The sequence below is a fragment of the Cyprinus carpio genome, chromosome B17, assembly GCF_018340385.1.
Source record: "Cyprinus carpio isolate SPL01 chromosome B17, ASM1834038v1, whole genome shotgun sequence".
Lineage (NCBI taxonomy): Eukaryota > Metazoa > Chordata > Actinopteri > Cypriniformes > Cyprinidae > Cyprinus > Cyprinus carpio.
In genome coordinates this window covers 21,661,303-21,673,384 of record NC_056613.1, presented here as the reverse complement: position 1 = coordinate 21,673,384, position 12,082 = coordinate 21,661,303, and the positions used below count along the sequence as shown (strand labels likewise).

Genomic DNA, 12,082 nt, shown 5'->3' with positions numbered 1-12,082 from the left:
ACATTATTTAAAATTTCTCTGTGTGTTCAATGGAAGAAAGTAAGGTTTGGAACAGCATGAGGGTAAGTGATGGGAGAATTTCTGTTTTGGGGTGAACTAATCCTTTAATCGTCCTGAGAGAGAGTGCAGGGAGCAAAGCATGAGCAAAGTTCCCAGCAGCCAAAGAAGCAGCATTACTCTTTAAATAATTAGCCGTGGAGAGCAGTAATAAAGTCACTTCAAAGCAATGACAAAAATATCTGCCAGCAAAGCACTTTATATAATGCAGTGCCATCTACTCTAATTTAAGACTGAAATTACCTGCTTTTAAAGCATCCTGAGCTTAAAATAAGAGCAAAACTTTGCGACAGGCTGTGGGTTTATGGTGGGTTTATGGATCTGATGGCTGTTGCCGTGCAGTATAGTAAACATCCAAAGAGCAGGAGAAATGACACTTTCATTGGTCTTCTTACCTGACTACGCCCTGCCTTCACATGGTAAGAGAGAAGTGGAGTGCAGAGACGGACAGAGGAATGAGGGAAATTGAAAAAGACAGACACGAGGGTAGCATGTCACTCAAAGCCCAAGTGTTCCATGAATTCACACTCATTGTTTTCAATGCTTTTAACTATTGTTCAACTCTTAAGGTTCAAAATGCCCTGTTTTAGTTAAAATTGTTTACAACGTAATATCAATTTTGATTAATCCCTGAGTTCTTAAAAACTAAAATTGCATTTGCAGTAATGCAATTACAATGGAAATCTATAGGCAAGATAACTAAAGAAAGTAAATAAAAGCCATTTAATGTAATGTAAATTTTTATTTAGTACAAAACTGAGCATTATTTGAACTGAAAAACACTATATATCAATGGTTTGGAATATTTTGTACTTTAAGACATTTTGTACTTTAAAATATCTGAACTTCTAAAATATGATGTCAGTTTAATGTTGTGCATCTTTATTTGTAATGTTTTACTTTGCTTTTTAATTAAGATGATTTTACTATAACTACATTTAAATCATTTTCAGACTTATTGAGGCCCCCTGGAAGTTTACCATACTGTTCAGTGGATGAACTTTTGGTAAGTAAGGTCCCAGTTTTCATGTTAGCCCATTTAATATTTGAATCTTGGGGTTTTACCCATGGCCATAGCCAATCGAAATTTGTTAGTATTTTAGGTTAAGGGTGGATAATTTTATCAGTTGTTTATTAATCATGCAACAATACATATTACTGTTATAGTTTTCATTAATAGTCATGAAAAATCATTTTTGTTTAATTTTTATTGTTAATCTTTGTTGATGTTTTTGTCTTGTGTTTGTTTTTTTGTAACTACTATAGGCTACTCAATGAAATAGCATAGACTTGGCTATTCCAAAATCTCATTCTGTAACCTACACTCTTAAAAATAAAGGAGCTTCAAAAAATGCCATAGAAGAACCATTTTTGGTTCCACAAAGAACCATTCAACACAAAGAACACCTTTATTTTTAAGATTGTACTTGTTCTACAGATCTGTGTACTAGTGTGAAATGCTACTGTTTTTGGCAGCGTTGATAATATCATGATTTTTAGGTTTGTTTGCCTTTCCAAATATGGTATCCTGTTATTGATAACCTTTTAATTTTGATTTTAAAACCTTTTTTTTATGACTGTCAGTGTGCAGGCAATGCCGTGTTGCCAGATATTGCTATAAAACAAATAAAAAACCGAAATTATTTAAAATCCCTGGAAATAAGATAAGATAAAGATAACACTGTCTCTAAACCACTTGATTAACTTTCTAAAGTGACAAACTAAGTGAAAAAGACAAGTCCAAAAACACCAATAATAGCTGGATCTGGCAACACGGAGGCTGCGCCTGCGCCTGCGCCCGCGCCCTCCCTCACAACTCTCTCAAGACTCGTTACTACGAGCACTAAACATTCTTGAAAACTGTGTAAACTTGCAGACACAAGGAGTTTTGAACAGCAAACTAGTTATTCAGAGAATACATTTTTTTTTTAACACAATTTACCAAGGTTCGAACCTCGGTGACCTCATAGCTGGCTACGGGCCTAGTTTTACCTTTGAAACAGAAAGTATTCTAATCACAGGAAAATGCCTATGCCCATAGACCTCCATTGTAAGTGCTTTATTGTAAATGCAATATTCAACAAGCAATTCAAAATGATTTTCTATGGTTAAAAAAGAGAGATAAACTTATTTAATCAGGAACCTTCCTGTGAAAGACAGTTTGACATTCCACTTTGGAAAGATAGTTTGCTATTCCAACAGTAGCAGTAAATCGTTTGGCTTTAGAGAGTGTGCCACCAACATGAGCTTATTCAACATGGTATATTAGTGGTAGAGTGGTGGTGAATTTGAAATACGAGAGTTTAGAGAAGCAATAAAGTGGATAATTAAAGCCGCGTTTCCACTGCTGGAACTATACCCAGGAACTAGGGACTTTGGGCTGGTACTCAGTGTGTTTCCACAGCAGGAACCAGGATCTAAATAAAGCACCACCATTAATTCGGATAATTTTGAAAATATTACTGTTATCGAGTCATGAAATGTAGTTTTAAAAGTATTTCAGGTGAGAATGTAGTTGCTTAGAACTCAAAAATGTGGTTTATTTATAAAGACAGCACCTATTTAAAATTGTGTTTCGCCGATTTCGGAGACGATCAGCTCCATGCTCAGTGCTCATGTATCCGCCTAGAGCAGTCTCAACTCAGCTAGTACTTCTGACATTTGCCGCTGGCTCTGACGTCTCTTTAGTGGTTAAACATAAAATATAAATCGTTTTGGGTAAATCTAACAGGTAATCTTTGGTCTTTATTCAATTAATCTATTAATATGTTAAAATGAAAATAAAAAGAAGCAATACTGTTTGATATAGTATTTCGTTTCATTGTAATGTAGAACTACATTTATGCGGCTATTAATATGTTTAAATGAAAACGAAAGGAGGCAGTGGTGTTTGATATCATATTTCGTCTTATTGTAAATATACAGTGTGGAAAATTGCAGTAGCCAAGGCGAGCTGACTGATGTTATCAAGTACGCTGATGTTTGCAGAATTACCGGACTTGCGTCGTCCCGTCCGTGGGAGATCACACTACTGAGTCAAACTCGCAAAGTCCGAACTACGGAGGATGCAAGTCCGAAAATCGCGTACTTTGTATTGAGAAACGCACACAGACCTACGTCACCAGACTATTTGTCTAATCTTCAGGGTACTTTTGACCGGGGTGGAAACGCAGAAAGCAACAGGTCTGGAGGGAAAAAAGTTCCTGCGAAAAAAGTTCCTGGTACAATTGTTCCGGGTAATTTCGGTGGAAACGCGGCATAAGAGTATTCAGTTCTTCATCTGACGGGGTTACTGCATTTCAAAATCTAATTTAGTTGAAATCTATTCATTATCATGTTTTGAAGGTGTTAATGCATTTAAAATTTTGATTTGGTTGAATTTTATTAAAGATTATTTAGCTAACTATGGTGGAAAGTTCCACTGAACTCTATTGATAATGACCGAACTTTTGAGAAACGCACCCAAGTTCTGATAAGCAGACAACTATTTTACGCAACGGATAAATGTCCAATATTAAAAGTATTTACTAGTTTGTACTAGTAAAAAATAAATTAAATAAATATATAATACATGGTAAAAGTTTAGTATAGAGAAACCAATTCTAACTATTTCCTAGTTGTTTATTAGCAGGCCTTTTATTAACATATTGGCTGATTATTATTGCTTATAAAGCAAATATTCTCTGCATAACCATATCCAGCATCCCTAATCCTACCCAATATCAAAACTTAACTACCTAACTAACTATTAACAAGCAGCAAATTAGGAGTTTATTGAGGTATTATTTATTTTTAGATAGAATCTCCTTTAACATTTGGTTATGACTATTAAATATAATTGAATTTATAAGTGCAATTCCATTAATAAACGTTATTAAAGATAAACTTTAAGTGGGTGCTAGATGATCAAAAGTAATTTAAATGTAAAATGGGGAAATGGCCATGCATAAATATCCAATTAAATGAAATCACTAACATTATCCGATGACTAATATGGTGTAAACACATATATTACCTCCTTCAAAATATATAAAATATATCTATAAATACTGTACTTATTTAAACCCTGTTCGATTCATTAAGATGCCAAAGAAAGTTTAGGTCATGAAAAATGAGAAGCAATCCATGCTGCAGCCAAGGTTTTTCCATAACTCTGTACCTACTTTCTGTCACTGTATATATATATATCTCAGAACTGTACACAGGGTTGCTATGAGCATTGACGCCACATTGGCTGTCATTCCTAACTTACCTTTCGTCTACCGACGGCTCCTTCTGTTGTAAGTGGGGTTTGACCCCTGTCATGGGTCGCATGTTTGTGGATAAGGCCTTGATTACATAGATGATCTCATTCTCCCGAGTTACATCGCTGTCATACCCTGCACAGATTGAGAGATGCCTCACTTTTATATCATGACACACATTTAAATGAACATTTTATCATATGATGGATGGCCACCCTCTTTAAATCTAGATGACAGCGGATGACAGTAATAAGTGTTCTTTATAAATGATCTTTTTCACCTCCATCATCTTCGCTCTCGATGTCTGACTCCTCGCTGTCACACTGTCTGGCCTCTCGGCAGCCCTCGGTCTCATGGCTCCAGATCATCAGACAGGTGTCAGAGCCACCGACTGACGCCAGCAAAGAGTCGTCATGTGACCAGCGCACATTAGTCACATGGGTACTGTGGGCCATGTACCGCTTAAACTTCGCATATTTTCCCTATTATGATCAAGAAAATGTTAACATGTGTGAAGGTAAATTATCAATTAAAATATCTGAAATTAGACCCACCTACACTCAAAAAAGGCTAAACATCAATGTCATTTATTTAAGTGCATTTTTATATAGAGTATAGTGATATATGAGTATAGTATATATGTGACAAATATTTTTCCAAAGTATCATTTTTCAAAGTATCCATAATAATGTAATCTAACAATCAAATGAATCTTGATCCAAAATGAAAAAAAAAAAAGAAAAAATCGAAATATCTTGGTAAATATGAGCAAAGGTGGCTGTGAAAATAAATCTGCAATGTTTAACTTTTGGATTTTTCAAATTCACAAATTTCTAACCTTTCATTGAAGTAAAACAATTGAAAGTGGGTGGGGGGGTCTCATTATGAAATAAATGTTTTTCTCTAGCTCACACTGGCCATAATTATTGGCAGCCAATTATTGCAATGTCCTCTTCCCAAGATAACAGCTCTGAGTTTTCTCGTAGAAGAGTTTGGAGAACACCTGACAAGAGATCAGAGACCATTCCTTCACACTGAATCTCTCCAGATCCTTCAGATCCACAGCTCCATGTTGGTGCTTCTCTTCAGTTCACCACACTCATTTCAGGGTTAAGGAACTTGAACTTCATTTTGTGCTCAATGACACATTTTTGTGTTGAATTTGATGTTTGTTTTTTGTAATTGTTTTGGTGGTCGATGAAACATTTGCCCATTATAAGATTTCTTACAGAGGCAGTCAGGTTTTGAATTTTTTTTATCTATTGGTATTTGATAGAATCCATGATGCTTTCTATCTGAACAAGATATCCAGGATCTCTGGCAGAAAATATGCCCACAACATTAAAGAACCAGCAGTATATTTAACTCTCGGCATTGTGTTACTTTTTACCCCTGTATGTGCCAGTGATATTTGTAGTTCCAGTCGTGTCTGACAACTGAATATGCAGGAGTTGGTTTTTGGATGAGCGAGGAGAACTGTTCTTGAAACCCTCCAGAACAACAGCTGATGATGTAGGGGCTGTTTGATTTTTATTTAGATTTTTTTACCCTAAAATTGAACTAATCTCTTCAATTCTGCAGCAGTGATCCTTGGAGAGTCTTTGGGCACTCAAATTCTCCTTCTCACCGTGCATTATGATATAGACACACATCCTCTTCCAGGCAGATTTGTAACATCTTTACTTGACTGGAACCTCTTAATTATTAAATAGGGATTTTAAATGATTTAGCTGTTCTGCACATTAGAATTTTTTGTTCTTACTGATATTCCTTTGGTTGATTGTTAAGGGAATTTGGCCTTTGTATTCCTCATATTTATAATCCTGTGGAACAGAAAGTCATGGCTGGACAATTTCAAGCCCCTGGAGTGCTAAAAAAAAATGTAAATATGAATAGTAATATACTTCAGTGATATTTTACTCTAATTTCTAGGGGGTCCAATAATTGTGGCCAACATGCATTGGAGAAAAACATTCATTTCATAATGTGAGTGTCCCCCAACTTTCATTTGTTTTACTTCAATGAAAGAATTTTGTGATTTTTTTTGTGAAAACAATGCAGATTTATTTTCATAACCGCCTTTGCTCATAATTATCAAGGGTGCCAATATTAGTGGAGGTCACTGTATATCTAAATATCTTCTTTTGTGTTCCACAGCTTAAAAAAGATTTAAATTGTTTTTGATGAATGATGAATGTCTATCCCTCAGTATGAGGGACAGTAATAATAGGTGATTAAATAACATATTCTTAACCTTGACTGGATGTTTAAAGACCTTGACATATCCGAGGTCATCCCCAGTTGCTAGCAACTTCCTGTCATTGCTAAGACATGCGGAAGTAACTTCGGTAACTTCACTGACCACAGGCCAAATTCCCTCACAGGAACTTCCGAGCACACACGTCCATGTGCTCCAGTCGATCTTGTCCACCTGAGGAAAGAAAGAAAATTCATCAAGACACAGACTAATTAAATTCCTCTAAACACCAAGTGTTCCCCTAACCAGAACAATATGGAGAGTTTGGTTAAAGCTGTATGTTGCACAAAAAACTGGCATCGAGCAACACTTTTAATGAAAATGAATTGGCAGCATAAATTTCAATATTAAAATCCAACTCAATCCAACAAAGACTGTAGCCAAAATACCTCCTACAGAACCTGGGCACTTAGCTGAAGGCAGGAGATCAGAAACACTGAAGGGCTTTAAGCTCTTACTAAATCTTAAGTTATTAACATAAGCGTTCACTGTCTGTCCCAACGTAGTGGTGGCCTTAAACACGGCCTAATTCCTTGCCTCCAAATTTAGAGAAAAGCTAATGAAAAGTGGGCCATGTTCTTGCCCTTAAGTGTGCCCTTCCCCCTCCCAGGGTGACACATGGTGAGATGTTCAGGATCCACACCTCTGTAGCAGGAATGGTTTGCTTCTTCCCACGAGGGGCCTCAAAAAATAGCTGCTCCTTTGCCGATGTGTTGACCTGCAAAAGCTTCCCTAATACAAGAAAACAGAAAAGAGATGCTGAGATGTAACGAAACTTTTTCCTATGTCTTCTTCATTTATTTATGCTACTTTTCAAGGACTTTTTATACATACAGTAGATTTCTTGACTTTCAATCAGACTCAATCATAGATGAACCATGGCACAATACAACATATCATGAACAACAAGATGATGTAAAATCAATGCATGAATCAAACTCTTGAAAAATCCTATAATTTTCTGACATGTTTTCCATCTTGCCTACTCAAAACCACAGTAATTAACAGGACATGGATAACAATGTCTTTACTTCAACTGGTCTCCACATTGCATAAGCGTATAAAGTTATATATAAATCAGACACATTGTATCCATCACTATCACTCAGGTTGCCTGAAATCCCCAACTCGCACTAAAGATGAATGACTTCTGGTCACTTTGTTGCTGCAAAATGCTGTCCATGTGAACTTCCCTTGACTCCTTTGCTCTCTGAAATACAGTGTTTGTATCTTGTATCCATCTCACCTCTCTTGTCCCAGTCCAGGTGGGTGATGTAGTTCATGGAGCCTTTGCACACACCAACCCTCTTGCTGCTCATCACGTTGTAAATATCCACAAAGCTGTCACCTGATGCCACAGCCAAATACTTGCCTGTTACTGTAATAAAAATCAGTTTTTCAGTTTTGAGCCGTTCCACGACCCAGCTATCACATTCTTATTAATATGTTAATATATTCCTGCAAGTATTTGTTAAATACATTAGCATATGTGAATGTACATCATACTGAATAGATCAGATGAAAGAATTCTTGTTTCTCAGTACTCAAAGCATTTCCATTGTACTGATATTAGTATGTTGACTAACCAGGAGAGAAGCGGATTTCTGATATGATGTCTTTGCGGTGATGAAATGACACCAGGTCTTCTAGAGTGTCTGCGTTGACGATGAGGAAGCTGCCATCATTGAGTCCCACAGCCAGAGCTTTCCCATCTGGAGAGAAGCAGCAACATCGCCCACCTGCACAGAGTTGTTAAAGTGTCAAACGCTGTCTCATCAAGCAGGACAGCTAAACAGATTTATAGCCACATATGAATGTCGAACGATTGCCAGATAGTAAGCAAAGGGTTAGTTTAAATACCACCCATTATTTATTCACCCTCACACTGTTCCAAAGCTGTATGACTTTTGTTCTTCGGTGAAATATAAAAGGAGAAGTTTAGCAGAATGTTCATGCTGCTCTCTTCTGTACAATAAAACCATAAGGTGACATTAACACAGAACACTTTTCCATTGTTTTTCTATGGAAATATGATAAAAAAGACATGTTTGACTTTTGCGCTCACATCTTGTATCTTTTGAAGTATTTCATTTATGACATGGTGTCCTAATAATACAGCATTTAAAATAAGTTATTGGATTATGGTTTTTAATTATGGATTTTATTTAGAATTTTTTTATAGGATTTTAATATCAGCCATAACATAAACGTAATACTGGCCATAACATGAAATTCTGTCATCAATTACACACTCTGATGTGGTTCCAAACCTGACTGATTCCAACATGGCATGTTTGAATATGCAAAAATGCAAATGAGAAATGAAGACTATACTGGAGGGGAAGCTTTCAGTAAATATCAGTCTGTTTTTCGCAAAAAGATGAAAGAACAAATGTCGAATGGTGAACTTTTATCTAACTTACGAAGAATCTCAATGGTCTATGTGGATAGAATTTCAATTTTTGGGTGAAATCTCTAGAACCCATTACATAATCCTCTAATTGCTGTCAAATAAGTTTTCATTGTTCATTATCCAAGTAAATATACAAAGACCCCGTGTACTCTAAGGATAATAATCATAATATAATTTAATTAAGGTTGATGAAGAGTCGAAAGCTCATCTTAAGGATCTGGTCTATCAAGCATTATTTGATTCAATCACTGGTCTACAGAGTATACTATGTATGAGCAGCAATCGTTCCTCTACAAAAATGAACTACAACCATCCCCTTTAGAGATTCTGCCCTCATGCAATCAATATGCTCTTAGGGCTAATTTGCATGCTGAGTGTTCTTCACTTAAGTTATATTTTTTCAGCGCAAATTGAGTTTCTGAAGCATAACGAGGTCAAGCATTGTGTAGGCTAAGCTTGGAATACAAATCACAAGAAGAGCACATAGATAAGGATATTTATAATCAGACAGAGGGGTGTTTTGTAGACAGTAATGCATGTGTGCTTTGAAATTTATGTCACTGAAAAACAAGCTAGTGAAGAACTGTAGCTGATCATACAGTTATTTCTCCTTTGTTACATCATAGTAGTTGCCCTTAGCATGGTTTAATTGCTGTAAGGTTGTAATATTATAAGGATGGTTTAGATCACATTACTTTGTATGACATGCTTTCTTCTGCAGAACACAAAAGAAGACTATAAAAAATACACTTCAGTGACACCTTCTTTGGGAAAATTAATGCTCAAATAAAAAATTATTTCATTGCAAAACCACACTGTACAGTAGCTTGATTTTAGGGTAGCAGTAAAATGCATTGTGAATATTCAATATATGACCCTGCCCTAGCCCATTGTTCCAAATCATCCTTGTTACTGTATGCTGTTTTAAGAGATTATTGAGCTTTACTTTTATTCATATTACAATATTTGGTAATCATTTTCATTTGTAATTGCCCTTGTTACACTACTATAGTAATAATGCTAATTTGTGCAGGATTACAAATAACAAGAACTAAACAAACCTCTAATTTTAAACCTATAGTAATTACACACTCCTAATTACTATTGCTCAGTATTCACTAATAACACTGCAACACATACACATTAAAAGAAAGTGTGACCCATTATTTTATTAAGGCCTGTGAACACATGGAAAAACCTGCCGATTCTAATAAGTAATTAGTAAACATCTTCTTACCTTTCTTGAGTTTGCGTACGGCGAGCATGCAGTGGCTGGGGGAGAGATCCCATATGCGCAGGGTCTTATCGTCGCTCACAGTGGCACACAGTGGCAGATGCGGGTGAGTGGCAAGACCCCAGACCTCACCCTCCATGTGACCCTAAATACAGCCCATACACACACACACACACACATGTTATTTAATACTAACACGTCAACATATCTGTCATTCTTTTCAGCACAAACACATCTCCTTTCTTATGCTCATGTCAGACAATAAAGTTAGCAAATTACATCAAGCTTTTTTCGTCTGAAAATTTTTATTTAAAAGAATACATCTACGTTTTTCTAGTGAGTATGGTGGCCGTGATTCATCAAATGATAGAGAAGACCATTATAACTGGGCATATATCCAGGCACATCGTATTAAAGAGCTGATTCAGGACCTTGGAACACAGTGGTGGAATGATGCTGTACTCTCCCTGTAAAGTACACCAGATCATGATAGTCTGCCGTATCCTCCGCAGTCTCTACCTCACAGTCTATACCTGATTTGCATTTCTTTTTAGCGAATCGGATGCTAAAATAATCAACATGCAAATAGACAACACTGTCAGCAGGCACAATTCATTTTTAGAGAATTTGCCACGGTTTATTCTTACGCACCCAAGGGTTCCATAAATGTTTTCCGGAAAAGCATTTCAGAGTGCAATAAATAAGAATTCAATCAAGCTCAAATGTTTTCTAGCAGTAAGTAGGACTTATAAAAATCTATGACTAAGGCTTGCTAAATGCAGAGTTTTGTTGTTGTTTTGGTTCATTTCTACATCCTACTAATCGCTTGATAAATTAACAAGCTCACGTAAAGCAATGGAGGGTTTGCACCAACTGATATAGAATATTTAGTAGGTAAACAATGACTTCAATAACAAGCACCAACCTGAAATTAATCACTGTGTCTCACTCTAAAACTCAAGCCACACAAGCCAAAAAGACACACATTTCATCACTGCCCAAAAACCTATTTTGCTAAACCATGGCAGTCTTAATACAGGAACACTGGAAAACTACTATTTTTGCCCAGTCTGCAGTTACTGCTGTTTACTATTTATTACATAACAACAGCCTTGGACCATTTTGTTTGTCTCTGAAGTGGAACTGGAGCAATTTGTTCCAGTGATGATGGCAAAACTCTGTTGTGCAGAACACAACATTACAAAGTGGTTCAGTGGTGAGGGCAGGTGGAGAGACAGACACTTGACTGACTCATTCATTCTCAGGGTCATTTAAGGGTGCTGCTGTAAGGAAAAAAAGGTTTTAAAAAGTAGAATTGTAATTCTAGAAGAAAATAACACCCTCTGCAAGACAACGGTAGGTTTTCTAGAAGACCTATCACAGTTCAGCATGCAAATACTACAATTATATGATCAATGTTTTTAAAGACAAAACAGATAGAATGCCATGGAAAAGTTCATTTATTTCAGTAATTCAACTCAAATTGTGAAACTCGTGTATTAAATAAATTCAATGCACACAGACTGAAGTAGTTTAAGTCTTTGGTTCTTTTAATTGTGATGATTTTGGCTCACATTTAACAAAAACCCACTAATTCACGATCTCACTATCTCAACAAATTAGAATATGGTGACATGCCAATCAGCTAATCAACTCAAAACACCTGCAAAGGTTTCTTGAGGCTTCAAAATGGTCTCTCAGTTTGGTTCACTAGGCTACACAATCATGGGGAAGACTGCTGATCTGACAGTTGTCCAGAAGACGATCAATGACACCCTTCACAAGGAGGGTAAGCCACAAACATTCATTGCCACAGAAGCTGGCTGTTCGCAGAGTGCTGTATCCAAGCATGTTAACAGAAAGTTGAGTGGAAGGAA

General features: G+C 36.3%; 1 protein-coding gene across 3 annotated transcripts in view; it reads right to left on the bottom strand.

The window, feature by feature from the left end:
* Positions 1-12,082, bottom strand: part of LOC109083672 (echinoderm microtubule-associated protein-like 5) — an 83,269-nt gene that overhangs the window by 8,919 nt on the left and 62,268 nt on the right. For all 3 annotated transcript variants that reach the window (XR_006156878.1, XM_042742805.1, XM_042742806.1), the window contains 8 exons: positions 10,209-10,350; positions 8,145-8,297; positions 7,805-7,936; positions 7,202-7,290; positions 6,556-6,732; positions 4,582-4,783; positions 4,310-4,436; positions 453-467 (listed from right to left, as the gene is read on the bottom strand). Coding sequence is in view for 2 of the 3 variants with exons in the window: in XM_042742805.1 (XP_042598739.1) it covers positions 453-467; positions 4,310-4,436; positions 4,582-4,783; positions 6,556-6,732; positions 7,202-7,290; positions 7,805-7,936; positions 8,145-8,297; positions 10,209-10,350 (1,037 nt within the window). In the remaining variant the exon portion in view is untranslated. The remainder of the gene's footprint in view (positions 1-452; positions 468-4,309; positions 4,437-4,581; positions 4,784-6,555; positions 6,733-7,201; positions 7,291-7,804; positions 7,937-8,144; positions 8,298-10,208; positions 10,351-12,082) is intronic.